We start from the raw sequence: 21122 nt of genomic DNA, 5'->3' as shown, positions 1-21122 counted from the left end.
TTTTAAAGAACTGGGTATTCTAACTTTACCTTCAATACTAATAAACCAGATAGCGATCTACGTACATATTAATCTATCTGAATATAAAACACGCGCGGACTCCGGTCGCCCTTTACGGAACCCGAGCAGACTGATTTCCGTACAAAGAAGACTCGCACGGTCGAACAAGGTGACCCACGCAATGGGTCCAAAGATTAACAATAGGCTACCTGAGACAGTCACCTCAGCTCCTTCATTAATTAGCTTTAAGACAAAACTGAAAAGTTGGCTTCTTGAGCACACGTTCTATAGCTTTGACGAATTTATAAACGTTTAGTTAGTTATTTTATTAACCCATTTACAGTTAATAAATCAATTGTATCATGATCTGACCTGTTATATTATAAATATAATAAATATTATGAATATGAATATTGCACGGTAAGACGTTAGCGAGCATTGGAGTCTACATCAGCAATAAAATTCAACTCTTATTCATACTCATTCATGTATTTAATTTGTTGTTGACTAGTTTATAAACGATCCTTTATTAATTAACTTATTAATTAACTTATTTATTTATTTAATTTATTGTAATGTATTATGTTTGTTTGTTTGTTTGTTGTATGATCCCAGATGGTCGAAATAAATGATAATTTAATTTATTTAATTTTTTGTTTTGTTTTTGAATATAGAAATATTACAAATAATAATAATGACCATATTTTGTATTGATTATATTCCGAAATTTCATTAAAAACAGTATGTATATTAAAGGAAGAAAAAATAATGCGTATAAAACTTAATCTATGCAAACAAAGTTCATTATCATTATTTGTATTGTAGTATTTATATACTGAAAGACAAAATTAAAGGATCGTTTATACACTTCTCAACGTTTACGTCCTTGATTATAATATTGATATCACTAATAAAATAGATGAATTAGTGTGAGTATGAATATGAGTTGAATTTTATTGCTAATGTCGACTCCATGGCTCGCTAACGTCTTACCGTGCGATAAAAAATACAATGCCTAGTCATTACCAAATCGATTTTGATGTAGTCATGAAGAAATTTATTGTAACAAAACAGTTTATCTTAATATGGTAATATTTACAGATTTAGAAGGCATCATAGAGGGTTTACGATACGTGTGTAGATGAAAGTTGTTATTTGTTACGTTCAGGTTCATTTGCTAAAGAATTGAAGAGATACGAGCAGTTAATGTTGGCGCTGCGCGCCGGCGGGGGCGCGGGGGCGGCGCCCTGCGAGGGGACGGCCGGCGGGGGCGGCGCCCTGCGGGGGGGCGGCGGCGGGGGCGGCCCGCCCGCGCGCGCGCGGCAGCCCGGGCTCGCCGTCTGCGGCCGAGGGTGCCCGATCTGTCCTTATTTATTACTTCGGGTTTATCTTGTTTATGTATATTTATTTTTGTAAATGGTTTGTAATGTGATCGTTAAAGTAAACTTACGATGTAAGTGTTTCCGTAGATTATTGTAGGTGGTGGTATTTATGTACTTTAAATCAAAGAAGTATTATTAGATTATTATAATATACAGTCTGTGTAGGGTATTATGTGTTATGTGAGTATACACCTAAGACTATAATGCTGAGACGCGGAAAGTAGTACAAATTATTGTAGCCGCAAGATCTGAAGACGAGTAGATTTATCAGCGAAGATGACAAGGTCAAGGATTTAGATTACTGTGTCACTTCATATCTTGTCACATTGACAACAATGCCAATCCATACGAGGGGTTAGACAAGGTGGCATAGAAATCGAAATTCCTTGGTTGTATATAAACTTTGCTCCCATTTTCACATACAGTGTGCCCTTAGCCATTGGACAAACCCTGAAATCCCACGTAGGGTTACTTCTCAGGAATGCTCTGACGTTAATATTTTTTTAAATAAAACAAAACATAAAAAAAAAAAAATTCAAACAAAAGTTATTTGCAATAATCGACAACAGAAAGAAACATACTGTATCTATTAATCTTTGGCAGTGTTTTTGACAATTTGTTCGAAATATTTGATAAAGATGACATTTATCAAAAGTCAGCATCTTATTAGTGTCATAAATAAACTTTGAGGATATTACCTCAGGAGCTACTAACACATACAGGCTGCTCCAAAGTAGAAAATCGTAATTTTTTAATTTCTTGGAAACCGCTACACCGGTTGTTATGATACTTTGTACACTGGTTCTAAATACCCTAATGCATATATACATTTCGGCTTCGTCCAATGGCTAGGGACACACTGTATACGTTAAGATTATTTATTATTTGTTAAAGTTATACCTACACATACATATTGCAGATGGCACAGAAGACCCCGAAATCCGTAGTCAGAAAGCGGGTGACGGTCGCAAAGAGTCGTCGCAGCCCAGCAGCCTTACCTCCAGCTCCCTCTCCACCGATTCCAAGGACAAGCCCGAGGAGCACGCCGACGACAACAAGCCAGAGGTACGTACAGTCGGCAACGGTCGTAGCGGACGAACAAAGAGTCGTCGCGGCCCAGCAGCCTTACCTCCAGCTCCCTCTCCACCGCCTCCAAGGACAAGCCCGAGGAGCACGCCGACGACAACAAGCCAGAGGTACGTACAGTCGGCAACGGTCGTAGCGGACGAACAAAGAGTCGTCGCGGCCCAGCAGCCTTACCTCCAGCTCCCTCTCCACCGACTCCAAGGACAAGCCCGAGGAGCACGCCGACGACAACAAGCCAGAGGTACGTACAGTCGGCAACGGTCGTAGCGGACGAACAAAGAGTCGTCGCGGCCCAGCAGCCTTACCTCCAGCTCCCTCTCCACCGCCTCCAAGGACAAGCCCGAGGAGCACGCCGACGACAACAAGCCAGAGGTACGTACAGTCGGCAACGGTCGTAGCGGACGAACAAAGAGTCGTCGCGGCCCAGCAGCCTTACCTCCAGCTCCCTCTCCACCGCCTCCAAGGACAAGCCCGAGGAGCACGCCGACGACAACAAGCCAGAGGTACGTACAGTCGGCAACGGTCGTAGCGGACGAACAAAGAGTCGTCGCGGCCCAGCAGCCTTACCTCCAGCTCCCTCTCCACCGCCTCCAAGGACAAGCCCGAGGAGCACGCCGACGACAACAAGCCAGAGGTACGTACAGTCGGCAACGGTCGTAGCGGACGAACAAAGAGTCGTCGCGGCCCAGCAGCCTTACCTCCAGCTCCCTCTCCACCGCCTCCAAGGACAAGCCCGAGGAGCACGCCGACGACAACAAGCCAGAGGTACGTACAGTCGGCAACGGTCGTAGCGGACGAACAAAGAGTCGTCGCGGCCCAGCAGCCTTACCTCCAGCTCCCTCTCCACCGACTCCAAGGACAAGCCCGAGGAGCACGCCGACGACAACAAGCCAGAGGTACGTACAGTCGGCAACGGTCGTAGCGGACGAACAAAGAGTCGTCGCGGCCCAGCAGCCTTACCTCCAGCTCCCTCTCCACCGCCTCCAAGGACAAGCCCGAGGAGCACGCCGACGACAACAAGCCAGAGGTACTTACAGTCGGCAACGGTCGTAGCGGACGAACAAAGAGTCGTCGCGGCCCAGCAGCCTTACCTCCAGCTCCCTCTCCACCGCCTCCAAGGACAAGCCCGAGGAGCACGAATAACAGACAGCCAAGCGAGGTATTTTGACTAAGGAGTAGAGTTTGTGAAGTTAGGGCTTGTAGAGTTAGAAGCTTGGCTCTACAGGAGATCTGATAACTTTTAAGTTCGCCTTTGTATTTAACTTACTCTGTAACTGTGTTTTTCGTGTTTTTATTTCTATGTACAATAAAGTATATACATACATACATACTTTTTGACAATGCGAGCCATATGGTTTCGTCTTGACGACATTTTACATGAAAATGTTTTTGGTGGGATATAGCAGTGCAACCGCGCCAGTTAGCGGACGGAACGGAAGTTGATTTATTTTGAATAAAGGTCTTAGCACCAAACAAAATAGATAGAACAGAGACCTGCTGCGTTCATAACGCCATCTGGTAGGATAACTAACAAAACAATGAAACCTCGTTGTCTACGACAACAAGTGATCGCGCGGGGTACGGACCCCACCACACTCCAGTAGGTATTACGCGCCTTTAACCTTGTATCAGTTTCAGATATTAAATCCCTATTTAGTATATACATCAAGATTTACTTTGCGTTGATCTTTTACGTTGGGTTTTGTTAGAATCATCTCGATGACTGACAATTTAACAATTTTTATGTTTTATAGGTGAAGGAGACGTCAGAAAGTATAGACGCCTGACTGGTGCGGGTCGAGCTCTGCGAGTGCTACCAAACGAAATATTACAACGGGAGGTGAACCGCTCGGACGGCCATACTCGGCTTATCTACTCACTCTGACGACGACGAGGCCTACAGCCGTTTAAACTTAGCTGTTCGGAGGGCCTACCGCGAACCACGTTCGACGTGTTGCCTCTCTGTCGCACTTGTAAATTCGTACGTAAGTGTGACAGGGAGGCAACACGTCAAACGTGGATCGCGGTAGGCTCTATGGCTTCCAGTCTATGAACAAAATTGTCTCATTGAATGTTTAAATACGATACATATTCGTGCCTAAGCATACGAGGGGTTAAATAGCCGTATTGTGATGATCAGTCTAAGAGTGTGGCCACACTGATGCGTTGCGTTTGCGTCGCGTCGTCGCAACGCATCAATGTGGCATGTCATAAAAAATATATGTAAAACGACGCAGCGTTGACGCTGCGACGACGCTTGAGACGAAACAACGCGACGCAACGCACCAGTGTGGCCTCACTCTTACGCAATTATTGTCCGAGCGTCAGAAATTGTCTTGCTAGTTTTTTGAGCTTTAAGTTTTCTCTAAATTTAAACCTGTATCGATTTGACGTTTTTATCAGACTTCTGTCATATCATGTGCACATAATGGCCTAAAAATGTTATCTATATTATGTTGATAAGAAACTGGTTATATGCACCAAATGTTTTGTTGGTTTATGACATAAATATCAAATCGGCTATGTTTGACTTCCGGGTGTGAATAGGAATTGTGTATTTCGCCGGCTGAGAATACGTTTGTGCCGTGTCCATTTTTGGGAAAAATAGTTTTTTTATGATTATAAAATGACAAAAATATTGAATAGTAATGTTTAAAAAAATATATTTTTTTCAAAAATGTTGTGCCATATCCAAATTTTTTGTCATATCATTGTACGTTTAACATTTACTCATTAAAAACGGATATGGCATTGATAAAAATCCTTTTATTGCTCGATGTAAAAAACATTTGTATGGTACAGTCACGTCTGAAAACATCGACACAATCGAAGTGCTAAAAATATGTATACACCACTTTATGGCCCATATATTAGGGTAGTGTATACATATTTTTGGCACTTTGTCCGTACCGATATTTTCAGACATGACCGTACTATAAATAGTAAACCTATGTGCCGAAATGAAAAATAAGTTCAATATTTCCTACATATAGAACTTTTCGAAAAAATCGGACAGACAGACGGACATGACGAATCTATAAGGGTTCCGTTTTTTGCCATTTGGCTACGGAACCCTAAGAAGTAAGTGGCGTATGGCACAAGAGTATTCTAGAAGATTTGCTTTTAATCTGACATGTGTCATATAGACTGTAGTTTCAAGTTGGCCCAGAAATAAGCTTAGTATGGCCGTCTAGTGTTAGCTGTTAGGTCTAGAATTTTCAAATTGCTATTTGGCTGTGTTCCCGTCTAAATGCGATGACGTATTTATGTTTATTATTAATTTTCTTTTTTAGTTTTTTTTTTTTCATCACTTTAATGACCTATCTATACTTGGTTTATTTTGTTACTGTTTTTAAATATTCATTGTATAGTACATTACGATACAAGTGCGAAAAATAGGAAATTCGAAACGAGTGGCGATAAATTAAAACACGACCGAAGGGAGTGTTTTAAATCGACACGAGTTGCGAATTACCTATTCGCACATGTGTCGTACAACGTTTTACAGTACATATGGCCCTTTAAATGTTCGACACAGTAACGTAATATGCTACTTCTCGCACTAGTGCTATAAAGTAGCCCCATATGTACTGTAAAATATGTTTTAGCGTTGTAATGCGAAGTCCCACATTCAAACCTACCTTTGCAAATATACAAGACTGTATAATTAAAAATAATAATTGGAAATCCATTTTTTTTAGGTACAGTACGGACCAAGTGCCAAAAATATGTATACTCGACCTTATTGCCTATACAAGGTGGACAAAAAATATGTGCATTCCCGTTGCCGGGGAGGTTTTGGGATTATACTGAGCAACTTACTATGGGACCAACCCCGCAATAGCGAAAAAAAATTTTTGACTCACACATTTCAGCTGGGCCATTTTCTGTGGGAGGGTAATTTTTTTTCCCGATTTCGGACTTGGTGCCATAGTAAAAGTTGCTCAATATAATCCCAAAACCTCCCTGCCAACGAGAATGCATATATTTTTTTGGCCACCTTGTATATAAAGGTAGTGTGTACAATCACGTCTGAAAATATCGATGTAAAAAATGTGCCAAAAATATGTATACACTATCTTAATATATGGGCAATAAAGCCGTGTATACATATTTTTGGCACTTTTTTCGTATCAATATTTTCATCGCGAGGAAACCTGCACACATCTGCGAAGAAATTCAAAGGTGTATGTGAAGTCCCCAATCCGCGTTGGGCTAGCGTGGGGACTATAGCCCGAGCCCTCTCGCGCATGAGAGGAGGCCTGTGCCCAGCAGTGGGACGTCTATAGGCTGAATTATTATTATTATTATTTTCAGACGTGACCGTACACACATTTTTGTCACTTTGTCACCACCATTATTTATGATTGATAAGTGATATTATACTACTAAGTATCGCCTTAAATCCTTAAATATAGCAAGATGCAGGTATCAGTGTGAAATACTTACCCCCTTATTCATGAAACATTACGGGCCTGATTTAGTTAAATTATGTTTTATCCCTTTCTTACTAATACATTAGTCAAAATGACAGATAAAGACAAACGATTCCCAGCTAATTCAGGCCAGTAACGCGTTTATGAATAACGCCATTATTGTTTCGTAATGCCGTCTCTACTAGCGAGCTGCGCGGCTGCCGCGGGTTGGCATTCGACATTTACATCGATCGATCGCATTTTCTATCGCACCAATGCGTCAGTGCGAGCGAGATGGACTGCGGTCAAGTTTACGCAGCCGCTAACGTAAAACTTTGAGTGTTAACTCATGGTACGGCTACTTGTTTCTTCTAGTTAGAACTGTTAAAACGAGTAACTCTTGCAAAATTATTAATTAGATGTTAAAAATATCTCTAATGAAACGGTCCCATGCAGACAGAATTTCCTAAAAACTATGTCCAAATGTATGAAACTTAAATCTAGATGTAATATAGATCTTTTTCATTGTAATAGTGGAATACGATTTAAAGGGCTATTTAAAAAAGTATACACAAAAACAACATTATGAAACTGGTCAATAAATATAGTCATCAATTTTTCCTTTAAATATAAGAAAGTCAGTTTCGTCGTGTCGTTTTTGTAATATTTTTCACACAAAACTCGCAACGCAGCTTCGAACACATCCATATAAGATCCACGACACGATTAGAAGTAGATTTTAATGAAATAATGTTGAATTTCGAAATTTTAGAAAAGACTGAAGTTTAATTAAAATCAAGTACTTTATAGACTAGAGCACAAGTTGTAATAATGTTGAACTCGAAATTCTTGCTTCAATACGGAAAATGCTCTACTGGAACTGCTATTATAATGTTCTCGTAAGTGCGAGTCAAATGACGATTTAAGAAGCAAAGTAAAGCATTCTACTTATTGTCGTACTTTTGTATATCATTTTTTTCTAACCAATAAACATTGTCAATATAAGAAAAGTTATGATAACGACTCGCAACTAGTTAAAACCAATAAAATTGGAATACTAATGTTGTTTAGTAGCCATCGATTGATAATTGAAATTGTGTTCATAACTTTGATTGCGCTGTACTCATTAGAATCTATCGTTTACTCGATTATACCTCATTGTTGTGACGTAATTATGTATGTTAACCATTATTCCTTTGAACATATACCATAACGAACCCTTCTCTAAAGGAAAGCCACACATATCAGTATACCCAGTGAACTATAGTATTTTTAAAACAGCATGGGTGCAGTGAAAGATGTCTTTTTAGGACAATTTTGAAAGATTTTGCGTTTTAAGGTTATGAAAAATTGTATGCATGTCACATCTGTCACCGTACCCATGCTGTTTGAAAAATACTACAAATGACGAAGCAAAGAGTCATATGTATGTATGTATGTCACTTTATTGCACATAAACAGGTTCACATAAAAAAAAAGATGTACAAAGGCGAGCTTATCTCTAAAAGGGATTTCTTCCAGCTAACCTTATCGTACCTTAGCGTATCGTATGTTATGCAGGAGTTGGCGATAACCTTGAGATTGTCTTGTCATGTATTGGGTTGTGTGGCGCCATCTGGCTCAGGTGTCAAAACCGCTTGTATGGCTTTCATACAGACATACACTCTTCACTTGCACGTGGGTATATTATAATTGATTTGTCTCCGGTACAAGCTCCGACACGCTAGGCTAACGGCTTAAGCCAGCGCCGCGGTGTAGTATTGATTCGTTTTCATTTACTCCAAATTATAAAAAGACGCATTCGAACAACATAACTTCGTCCACAAATAACGCCAGTGAGTAATAGTAATAAGTATTAAAGCAAGTGTAAATATCCGTATGAAACGTCGCTCCATCGCTGCGTCGATCTATAGTTCGATTTTTTTTAGCACTAGTAAAAGGTAAACAATCTACACATGTCTTTTTATTGAGAAACGCTTAAAAAACAGTAACTTTAAGGGCGGCCGATGGATGCAATATGGTGACGAAAGCATAAGATGGATAAGACTTAATAAGTTTCGAGTTATATTTATGTATAAAAATATATGCATTTTTTGTTATTATATCAGTAAGTTCCAAATAATGATGAAGTATCACTTTACGAATACGCACCTCTTACATCTGTAGATGTAGAGAGGTCATTTCCCCTGTATAAGTGTATAGTGAACTATAAAAGGAATTGTCTGAAAATATCGAATAAAGAAAAAATATGATTAATTATTTCAAGAATAAAACACTATAACTTTTTTGAAATTATGTTGTCTTTATTTAAATCGATTGTAGTCGTATTCATATTACGTATATCGTTCAACATTATTTTGACGTAATTTGCATCCGTCAGCCGCCCATTTATTACTTATGAAAACAAAAGAATGTAAAAGATCGTATATAATTTATAATTGGTGTTATGCAGTGAATTATTTTTCTAGTGTTTTTCAAAAAAGGACACGTTAAAATCACCTTTCTAATGCTAAAAAAAATTGACTATACCATATATTAACGATAATCGATCATAGATCGGTTGATTTAAAATGTTTTATTAATAAATCGCTCGACGACGATGGATAGATAAAACATTGACCTTAAACATGCGATTTATACTTAACTCGCAGAATTATGTAGACATGCAATTCGGTTTTTATGTAAATACGGCCAGTCTAAAGGAAGGGTTATGACTTTAGCACTCTATTGTACGCTTGTAAGCTTATCTCTTGTGTTTCAGCTAAAGAACATTGATGATAATAGAGAGGTAAAGTCTAAGAAAAATACGTGCCCTTAGTTTGACATCGAAAACAGATGGCGCTGTACTGCGCCATATGTTGCGCGGTCACTAAATTGTTAAACATCAACTTTTGAGAATCAATTAATGTATGGATCTGTGCAGCGTCATCTCGTTTACCTGTCTTTTTTTTCGCACAAAATTTTCTTAGTTCTTCACATCATTCTCAATAGGGAGCGTGCATGAACTGTAGGAGGCAGCACAGGAGCCGTCAGATTTTTGGCGCGAGGCGTAAATGTGATGTTCATTGCTCCGATGTAGCCCACAAGATGGCAGGACCTACTATGCACAAGAAAACACGTGACGTGTGAATGTACATGTTTATTGTTCCGATTCAGGCCACAAGATGGCAGACCCTCCAACGCGCACGGTCCCTATCAATGTTCCTTTGGTTTCCGCGTATAAGTCGAAACGGTTGAGCCGATTTTCACAAGAAACCGGATTACATTGCCATTTGTCGAATAGATTGTTATACAATCGTGGAAGAGTTATCTTTTTTCGTCTAACTTCCACGCATTGAGTAAGTGTACAGAAAAGTATAGTATAACCGATGTTGTTTATGACTAGTCTTTTTTTTTATCGAAACGGCCCCAAGGGAACATATATTTTAATAAGGCAGTTATTTTAGCGACTGGCAATAATTAGTAATATTGTCCTTGGGTTAGTTTCAAAATTATATTTTTCAATAAAATGAGAAAAATTGAAAAAAAAAAGCTTTTGTAAACTAAGGTGGTTATTTATTATAATAAATCTTCTAAAACTCGAGATTATTTTATTTAAACTAGGTTGTATGCCATCTTAAGAATACTAACAGAAATTGGTTCTGGTACAGTCAAGTGTAAAAATATGGGTGTACACATGTTACTCAAAAATATGTCCCATAGCATCTTATTCCAGTGTAATAAGAGCGTAGTACCATATTTATGAGACGATTCTCTCTCTACATATTTTTGCACTTGACTGAACTTAGTTTCTCGCTACGCTCTGTATGTTCAGTCGCCATCAGATATATCTGAGCGGCCGAGGTGCTCAAAAATATCTGAACACGCACTGTAGCGCCTTGACAATAGAGGCGTGTTCAGATATTTGCGAGCACCTTGGCTGCTCCCATATATCTGATGGTGACTGTATCAACACTCGTGATAATTTCGTTTCATTTAATTCAGTTCAAATATTGTGGAATACAGGGAAAAGAAAATACACAAAAATTAATTAACTACTTATAATAATAACGTATTTATCACAATTTTTCTCAGATAACGTAACTGAGATCTTTAAAAATATCTAATATAAAAATATGATTTAGATTTATTTATTTCATGATACAGATTACGTTATAGATTGCAGGCATGTCAATCTACAAGAATTCATATTATGAGATTTATATTTAGTCTACTTACTACTATAATGTCTATAATATAATACATACAGCTCTAACACACATACAATTTAAAACACAGTTTCAAAGAATGAAAATTTTAATACAAATATCACATAACGGTGTTAATTATGATAATAACCATTCTTACACGATTCAAACAAAACAAAATGATCATGTTATATGTAGGTACTTTCTCTACGTTGAGCTGTCTGCAACTACGAGTACATACTTGACGTACAGCTTTGAATGCCACCTGTCTAATTTTCATAAACTGCCTTTTCTTATTTAATAGTTTTTATCAACGTCAGATCATGTCCAATTTCACTGCAAGTTTCGACTTCACACATGATTAGTTTCCACGACCTTCTCGCCTTTCGTCCTCTTTTTCCCCTCCAAATCGGCGTATATGTCCTCTAGACTCCTCATCTTGGTCTCGGGCACGCACCAGATGAGGTAGAACACGTTGGCGAGGCAGATGAAGCTGAATATCCAGAAGATGGAGTGGTACCCGATCCATACGATGAGCGGCGCGAACAGCTTGAGCAGCGCGAAGTCTGTGGCGAGGGATATGGCCATGATGAGGGTCGCCACTGTGCCGCGGAGCTGGAAAATAAGGTGGGTAGGTAAGTGTACCGACGAATGTTTTATAAAAGTGGGAAACTGTATGCTATCACAAAATAGAGTGGTTTCCCTTAGAAAGAGTACTTGTATGTAGTGTTGACACGGGATCTACATATAGGCAAAGAAAAATGATTGTAATAGAGTTAAGTCTAAGAAAAAAAACGCGCTCCTTATTTTGACATCCAAAACAGATGGCGCTGTACTGCGCCATATTTTTTGCGGTCACTGAATTGTTAAACGTCAACTTTTGACAGTCAAGCGTTACCGCAAAATGTACGAAACTGTACAAGCAAGAAATTTTATTGTCTTAGATTGTACGCATCTTAATCAATGTGTCTTTGATATAGGTACAGTACAGGCGAGATAAATAAAATGTATTCATAAAGTGTTACCAAAATATTTAGTCCTTTGTTTCTTTCCCACTACTGTCGTTCAGCTGTTGACTATTTCAGTCTATTTTTAGAGAACTTCCGCCTCAAGTTTGGTGCTGAATTTACGCCTGAAATATTTTAGTAGCAATATTTTCCAATAAGATATATTTGCTTGCCTTTTGCATTATTAGGCGTCAGTTCTGACGGACAGGAGGAAGAGGAAACCGATGAGTTTTGTTTATTATCTTATAAGCTAGAATTTCATTTCTTGGCCTTGGCCTCCCTCGTGGCCTTCTTCTCGGCCGCCCTCGCGATCTGCTTGGCAGGCTTCAGGTTACCCTTCAGGCAGAACCTCTGGTTCCTCAGGGCATTTAGGGTCCATTCCAAGGGTAGATTCGTACCTGAACTTCTTAGGCTTCTTGATACCATTCCTGTGGGCCTTGCGGTTTTGGTTATGATTTGTGTGGTTTTTCGACTTCGCCATTTTTCAGTATTCACGGTACCGCAGCCGAAGAAGTACTTATTGAAAGTTATTTTACTCTTTGAATGCTTTACGTCATTAACAAAATCGTCACTTAAACTCTAAGGTCACGGGTGCAAGCGGAACATTTCTTGAAAGTGTGAAGGTTACTTTGATAGCGAACGCCATAACACATAATACTTATAGTTGTCCATGGCGCTGTGGGCATGACGTTACGAGGTACTAGTTACGACGCCTTTAGGTGTTCTTGGCGTTCAAAAGGTTAACAATTGAATGACAAAACTTGTCCAAGCTATGGAGATAAAAAGCTTACCTGAAAGTTGAACATCTCAGTCATAATGACGAAGGGCAGCGGCTGCAGGCCCGACGCGTCGGCGAAGATGCACACGCAGAGCGCCACGATGGGCACCCAGCCCGCCATGTACACGCCGATGCTCTGCAGGTAGAACCACACGCCCAGGAGACACATGCTGAAGCCGGCGAATAGGCTCGTCACGGCGAGGAGCGGCTGCAATGAGGGAACAATTATAAAGATTTCTCTAGGATTTAAATATTACCAAAGATAATTTGAAATAGTGGTGTATTGTCTAAGAAAACTTTAATTGTAGCCACGTAAATTTACTGCCACCTTTCGACACATGATTAAAACTTTTAGAACGCCATTTGACTTTGATCCTTATTATTTCATTGATATTATGTGTTAAATTTGTTAAATATCAAAAAGTGGCGCCATTTTACCAGGCACAACCTAAAGTTTATGGCACCATCGCTCGTAACGATGCTTTTTAGGGTTCCGTAGCCAAATGGCAAAAAACGGAACCCTTATAGATTCGTCATGTCCGTCTGTCTGTCCGATTCTGTCACAGCCACTTTTTTCCGAAACTATAAAAGCTATACTGTTCAAACTTGGTAAGTAGATGTATTCTATGAACCGCATTATGATGTTTACACAAAAATAAAAAAAAAACAATAAATTTTGGGGGTTCCCCATACTTAGAACTGAAACTCAAAAAATCTTTTTTCATCAAACCCATACGTGTGGGGTATCTATGGATAGGTCTTTAAAAATGATATTGAGGTTTTTAATATCATTTTTTTCTAAACTGAATAGTTTGCGCGAGAGACACTTCCAAAGTGGTAAAAAGTGTGTCCCCCCCCCCCCCGTAACTTGTAAAATAACAGAATGAAAAATCTAAAAAAAATATATGATATACATTCTCATGCAAACTTTCACCGAAAATTGGTTTGAACGAGATCTAGTAAGTAGTTTTTTTTTAATACGTCATAAAAATTAAAAAAAAAATTTTTTTTCATCAAACCCATACGTGTGGGGTATCTAGGGATAGGTTTCCAAAAATGATATTTAGGTTTCTAATATCATTTTTTTCTAAACTGAATAGTTTGCGCGAGAGACACTTCCAAAGTGAAAAAATGTGTGTCCCCCCCTGTAACTTCTAAAATAACAGAATGAAAAATCTAAAAAAAATATATGATATACATTACCATGCAAACTTCCACCGAAAATTGGTTTGAACCAGATCTAGTAAGTAGTTTTTTTTAATACGTCATAAATGGTACGGAACCCTTCATGGGCGAGTCCGACTCGCACTTGGCCGCTTTTTTATATTTAAATAATTTAACTCATATCAGTAAAATAATAAGGATCAAAGTCAAATGGCGTTCTAGAAGTTTTAATCATGTGTCGAAAGATGGCAGTAAATTTACTGTGGCTACAAAGTTTTCTTTGACAATACACCTCTATTTCAAATTCTCTTTGATATTATATTACTTGTCTGTTTAGAAATAGGGTTAAATATATGTGTGCAGTCTAATACTATAGAACATGCGCTGATTTTGATCCCCTCTGTCTTCGACTGTTAAGGAGTTCTCTTGGCAATTACTTTTTAGGGTTCCGTAGTCAACTAGGAACCCCTATAGTTTCGCCATTGTCTGTCCGAGGCTTTGCTCCGTGGTCGTTAGTGCTAGAAAGCTGAAATTTGGCTTTATTGATATAAATCAATAAAGCCGATAAAGTCGTACAATAAAAGCTAAAAAAATTATTTATTTTAGGGTACTTCCCCTACACGTAAAGGGGGGGGGGGGTGATTTTTTTTTGCTTCAACCCTACAGTGTGGTGTATCGTTGGAAAGGTTTTTCAAAACTAATAGGGGTCTTTAACAATTTTTTTTTGATAAAGTGAATATATTCCGAAAGAAAAAAAAATGTGTCCCCCCCTCCTCTAACTTTTGAACCATAGGTCGAAAAAATATGAAAATAATCGTAGAAGTATAGCTTAAGAAAGACGTTAAATGAAAACTATAGCGGACATGATCGGTTTAGCTGTTTTTGAGTTATCGCAAAAAGTTTCCCCTTCATAGTAAAAGAGACGTATAGGTATTCACAGTTCACCCTTGGTTTATTATCTACTATACTTTAAGCTCCAGTTTAGCTTATTGTGATGGAAGAGTAACTACGGAACCCTACTAAGCATGGCCCGACATGCTCTTGGCCGGTTTATAGATTTGGCGGCTTAAGAGGTGTGTGCTTATGTAAGTATACGTATGTATGTAGATTGTAGGTACTAGATTTCGCAAGAATAAATCAGTCGCATATAATATAAGTCACGTTACGTTATGTAAGCATGTGCGGTATATTGACCTTTGTTGGCACGAGTCTTCGATTGATTCTTGCACGTGGTGCGCGGGTCAACTGATAGGGAACCCAGGGCTAAGTGCGTCAGCATGTCTGGCTGTTGCTAGTAATATACCAGCCAGCATTTGCGTGATTTTTTTGTTATAACTTTCGTTAGTTAATTAATATAGGTAAACGTCACTAGTAATGTAGGAAGAACGAAAAGCTCGGCCGATATTTGTTATTGCTATCATAAAAGGTATAGCGCTTATTTTTTACATGTTCATGCGACCAGCTGATGTTCTTACCACCGCGATATAACCGGCTGACGATTTTTTTTTGTAACAAAGTATCTGAACTATCAGTTGACAAAGTATGAAACGGGAGGCGATGGCATTTTTTTTGTTTTACGTGTTTTCGGTGGCTGCCATTCCTCAACCCACTAAGGGAGTGGCAGCTGATTTCCGCGAGGGTTCACCATACCTAGCCGTTAATCACTACACGAGTTTTCGGCCGGGAGGCGATTGGTCATGGAAATCTGTTCCTGGCTTGCGGTCTAAGAGGTGTCCCTGCTAGACAGAAATGAACGTGTTTGAGCAAACCTAATACTTAGATAAACTCTCGGTATTTTGCTCAGTGTACGTTACTTAGTAAACAGCATATTGGTTACGCAGTCATTGTCGCGGTGCGATGTCGGACGAGCGCCGCGCCGTATTTACTTAAGTGTTGGATATTAACGCGCGGAAGATTTTCCGTTCATTCACCTTGAGCAGTTGATGAATGGGTCTGTAATTGTGCATGATTAAAGGAAGAGTAACGTTAAGGACGCTGGCATAGAGTAGCACCTACCTACAGCACCTACAGCAACAGAGACAACTGCATAGAAATTTGTTTGTAAGGGGGGTCAACTATCTTTACAGCTGACTGTATGTACATACCTTACCTTTCATTCAATCAATTTAAGCCCCATTTCGACGGTTCAAGAACTAGCATGAATTGCTAAGAAGCAATGCATCGAATATTGCATGCAGGTCCTTGAACCGGCTTTATTTCCGACTTGGACATAAAATGGCACAAAAACGAAGAGATAATTCTCAATGTTCCCTACCCTCCTAGGTTTAAAAAGAGTCGTCTATGCGTCCGACATAGAAAATGGACTTACTCCACCGTATGCCTTAACCAGGGGTTATCAATCTATGGCCCACTAAGCCGTTTCCCATCGCAAACGCTAGCAGTAGGTACCTACCCTTATTCAGCTTCGTGGATCATTAGTCTCACAACCCAAGCCAATATCGGGCGATGTGGAGAAAAAAGTTGGAAAGCGGAACCTGTGCTCCGAAGCAGTAGTAAGAGAAGTATCCTTTCTTTAACTGTATCTTACCTTCCTCCCAGCTCGATCGACCAGCTGACATGCCAGAAACGAGCCGAGGATCTGCACGACCGCCAGCAGGATGGACTGCTTGTTGGGCGACAGCGCGATGCTGGTGCTCTCATCCTTGCGGGCCTCCTCGAAGATGTGGCTGGCGTACACCAGCACGGCGATGCAGCCGCAGAACTCGCGCGTCAGGTTCACGATCAGCGCCACCCAGAATGCTTTTACGGCGGTTTTGTCGGTGACTGCAAGATAAATAAGTTTGTCAGAAATTGTCATTCTTGGTATGTATGGGCTTTTATAAATAGGTTCTAATTTCAGTGGCAAATTTTGTATATTTCATTTGTATGGCTGGGCCTGAGGTTGCTGGTAATTAAATGGTAGTTAAATGCTGGTATTTTATAATGGAAGGAAATGGAATACAGCTAGTAAAGCAGTCGGACTCTCTATGAATCTCCAGAAGACTAAAGCAATGACTACTAATAGTATGGAGGCCACAGAGATAAAAATAGATGACAACACCATTGAGTATGTAACAGAATATATATATTTAGGTCAACTAATATCCAACCATGACTCAAAAACAAAGGAAATAGACAGAAGAATTGGAAACGCGTGGAAGAGATACTGGTCTCTTAAAGAGGTCATGAAAAATAGTCAAACAAGTATGCACATCAAAAGAAAGCACAATGTAAAAGGTTGAGTATAACTCAGAGAGCCATGGAAAGAAGCATCTTAAAGAGAAGAAGAATTGATAAAATAAGAAACAAGGATCTAAGAGACAAAACAGGATTTACTGATGTGACATACAGAACAAAACAACTGAAATGGAAGTGGGCTGGACATACTATTAGAGGAGGAGATAAATGGAGCAAAATTGTAACACTATGGCATCCTAGAGGACATAAAAGAAACAGAGGTAGGCAATTTAAAAGATGGTCCGATGAAATAGAAGACATGTCTGGAAGGACTAAAATATGGACCAGATTAGTGCAAAATAAGGAAGAGTGGAGAAAATTGGGGGAGGCCTTTGCCCAAAGGCACACAGAATCGGTTATCATAGATTAAGGAAAAACTATAGATACAGTATAAAAAATGTATTTCTGATATGAGGCTATAAATAAATAAATAAATAAATAAATAAATAATTTTATAATGGAAAGTGGAACAATTGGGAACATACCAACTTCAAATGCTCTAAAAAGATATAAAAAGTTAAAAACCGAATCGATTTTTGGCTAACCGTACGTTTGGTTATCGGCCTATCAAATTTTAATAAAATGATAATTTTAAATACACGTTATCATACAAAATTTGAACGAAATTAAAAACATTGCTATTCCAATTTACCCGAAACCTTATGGGGTAATTGGAAACAGTCCGAGGAGGCAATGGAAACACTGAAAAATTATGGGCCTCTTTATGTATGTCTTAAACGCAAGATTTTTTTGCAATTAGAAATACTATATATCTCACTGTTTCTAATCACCCACCGTTCCCAGTTCCCCTACTCTCCCCTATCTACATAACGGCGTCACAATATACGATGGTAACCAAAGCCTAACTCAATTCTAACGTGCCTAAACTCAATTAGGCTGCGTTTGATTTCAGAATTCCTATGGCTTTCTTCCGTCTCCAACATTAGATAAGCTTAATGATAAGTATACAACAAATTCTGGTTTGCTGGTCCAACTAAAGGTGCAGGGCAGGGCAAGGCATTCTCCATACAAACCTTGTGCACGTTTTATTCGTTAGTTTTGGCACTATAGCATTTAATTTCATTTTTTGCTTGTATATATTGGATATACGCAGAACTTGATGTAGAAATTAAAATAAAAAAAACTAAACAAGGAATACTACATCAAGCCTTAGCTAACAGAAAAATAAGCATATTTACCAAAAATAATAACTGTAGCGCAAACACAAACGAAGAAAAACGCGCACAAAGTTTGTATGGAAAGAGCTTGCCCTACCCTTCGCCTTAATCCAGTTAACCCCTCGTGTGCCGTGATTTTTTTTTCAAATAGTTTCCTCGTACGCGGATCCGCGTTCCGATGCGAGCGCTTAATAGTATTAACCTATTATTTGCACTACTGCACGGCTACCATGGGTTGGCAATTGACCATTACGTTAGCGTCTGCATGAAGTCGATAGCATTTCCTTTCTATCACACTAATACATTAGTGTGAGCGAGATGGACTACGACCTAAACATCAACTGTCAATGTCAACTCGTGGTATGGCTACAGGCCGCGTAGCCAACATGCAAACCGCTTAAGCACCGTAGCGATCGAAACGCAACTGTCACTGTCGCACTAATATGGAAGAGTGATAGAGAGACACAAAGCGGTTCGTTGTTGTAGCGATAGCGATCATCACCTTGGCTAGGCCGGCTGATATAGGTAATAATACTCATGTACAGTCAGCATCAAAAGTAGCGGATGAAACAACGCGCCAAAAGTATCTGATATTCCGGATAACTTTTCCAAATATAGATCAATCTCTAAACTTCGCGCTCAAAAGTATATCTTTTACAGTCTTAGTTGTTCTATATTAAAGACATGACTTTTTTTTAAGCCGTTACAGAATGTATTATAAAACGTAAACGTAAACGTTATTTGATCCGCTACTTTTGATGCTGACTGTACATATAGGTATGTGTACCCATATTATAGTGTAAATAAATCGTGTCAATCGCAAGGTCTTAGTTCGGCTAGAATAACTAAGTATTAAACTAGTTTCACTAGTTTCAATAAAGCTAAAACTTGAACGTCACGTAGGCACCTCTACTTAATGAAGTTGTAACGAAGAAACTTAATCGGTCATTAGTGGACCAAGTCGTTGCAGAGTGTAAGTTACTGGACATTTAATTATGACTTCGATAGGTTACCGTTAGCTTCTGCCCGCGACTTCATCGGCGCGCAATGATGATGATGATTGATTAAACTATTCTTAGATTTAATCTTTCACGATTTTTACACAATATTAACTCATAGAAACGGGCCTTAATCGCGTATTAACTTTTAAATTACCTCCGACGTTTCGAGTCCGGCGTTGTCCCCATGGTCTCGGAGAAGACTGGGTAAACTTGACATCAACGTCTTCTAGCCGCGCTTCTAGCTTGTTTTAAAAGTAAGCGATTAAGTCCCGTTTCTATGAGTTAATAAAACTATCCTTTGTCCTTCCCGGACCTTAAACTATATCTCCATACCAAATTTCATATAAGTCCGTTCAACAGTTTAAGCGTGAAGAGGCAACAGACAGAGTAACTTAGACATTTATAAGGAAGGCAATAGTCTAATATTATTAGCGTCTTGCCATGGTAACCCATACGACTTGACAGTTCATGGACTAATATTATTAGTCTAATAGGGACCGTGCGCGTTGGAGGGTCTGCCATCTTGTGGCCTGAATCGGAACCACAAATATGTACATTTACATGTCACGTGTTTTCTTGTGCTTAGTAGGCTCTGCCATCTTGTGGGCTACATCGGAACAATAAACATCACATTTACGCCTTACGCCAAAAATTTGACGGCTCCTGTGCTGCCTCCTACAGTTCATGCACGCTCCCTATACCGTCCGAGAAATGGGTCCCTAAGCTGACCTTGCGAGTATGTATGATGTTGCTTAGTGATTTTAAATTAACTTCTGAGGGTTCATTTGAGTTGGTATTGTTTGGGTTTTTCAATGTTCACGAAAAAATGGCGAAGTCGACGGCAAAACGAGTCTGGAATATCTGAATGATAGTTACGAACTAGAATTAATACATGTGCTGTATTTTATTTGACGAAAGGAGGTGGGTGGCTTAATTTATGAGAATTCCAATATTGAAAGTGGGACAACTTTTGCGGCAATAACCGCATTTAATTCCTATCAAACAGAAAGGAAAACAATACGGGCAGATTCATTATGTCAATTGGCAAGACCTCCCCGGCCACCGTGACCAATCACTGACGTTGCTGCAGCATCGCACATTACTCCCAATTTGCCTCATTAATTCGTTTGTATGAATTTGTATGGCGTCAAAAGTCAATTGGCCAATAGACCTGTGATCTGATCTCTTGGTTGTTTTGATTTCCTATTTTTTAACCTTGATTGCTTTATTGATACTGTCCAATTGTAGTATTTGCGAGAATATTGAAGATTCGATGTCCATCCAGACGCAAAGGTTATACACAACGTAATACTCAACGTTCCTTCGTAGACACCGCAACATGAACAAATGGTTTGATTAAGCGGCTCAGATCTCCACTTTTCTATCATTTGTCCACTAAGTAACTAAAGTATTTGAAAAAAAAAAAAACATGTATTTATTTTTTAGGGTTCCGTAGCCAAATGGCATAAAACGGAACCCTTATAGTTTCGCCATGTCCGTCTGTCTGTCTGTCTGTCTGTCTGTCTGTCTGTCTGTCTGTCCGAGGCTTTGCTCCGTGGTCGTTAGTGCTAGAAAGATGAAATTTGGCATGGATATATAAATCAATAAAGCCGACAAAGTCGTACAATAAAATCTAAAAATTTAATTTTTTTTAGGGTACCTTCCCTACACGTAAAGTGGGCGTGAA

The 21122-nt window shown here is 39.2% G+C and overlaps 2 protein-coding genes across 2 annotated transcripts in view; one reads left to right on the top strand and one right to left on the bottom strand.

Moving 5' to 3' along the window:
• LOC133530381 (arginine-glutamic acid dipeptide repeats protein-like) overlaps positions 1–10466 on the top strand; it is a 61230-nt gene extending 50764 nt beyond the window's left edge. Inside the window, exons 17-18 of the mRNA XM_061868295.1 lie at positions 2302–3495; positions 4223–10466. Coding sequence (XP_061724279.1) covers positions 2302–2735 — 434 coding nt within the window. The 3' untranslated portion in view covers positions 2736–3495; positions 4223–10466. The remainder of the gene's footprint in view (positions 1–2301; positions 3496–4222) is intronic.
• Positions 10467–11161: 695 nt separating this feature from the next.
• The window catches only part of LOC133530378 (facilitated trehalose transporter Tret1-like), a 40358-nt gene continuing 30397 nt past the window's right edge, over positions 11162–21122 (bottom strand). Inside the window, exons 6-8 of the mRNA XM_061868292.1 lie at positions 16568–16803; positions 12869–13063; positions 11162–11685 (exon numbers count right to left, since the gene is read on the bottom strand). Of these exons, the coding sequence (XP_061724276.1) occupies positions 11422–11685; positions 12869–13063; positions 16568–16803 (695 nt within the window). The 3' untranslated portion in view covers positions 11162–11421. The remainder of the gene's footprint in view (positions 11686–12868; positions 13064–16567; positions 16804–21122) is intronic.

The sequence above is a fragment of the Cydia pomonella genome, chromosome 22 (assembly GCF_033807575.1).
Source record: "Cydia pomonella isolate Wapato2018A chromosome 22, ilCydPomo1, whole genome shotgun sequence".
In the NCBI taxonomy this organism is placed as follows: Eukaryota; Metazoa; Arthropoda; class Insecta; order Lepidoptera; family Tortricidae; genus Cydia; species Cydia pomonella.
Note: the sequence above shows the minus strand (reverse complement) of the source record. Positions and strands in the feature narration are given on the sequence as shown.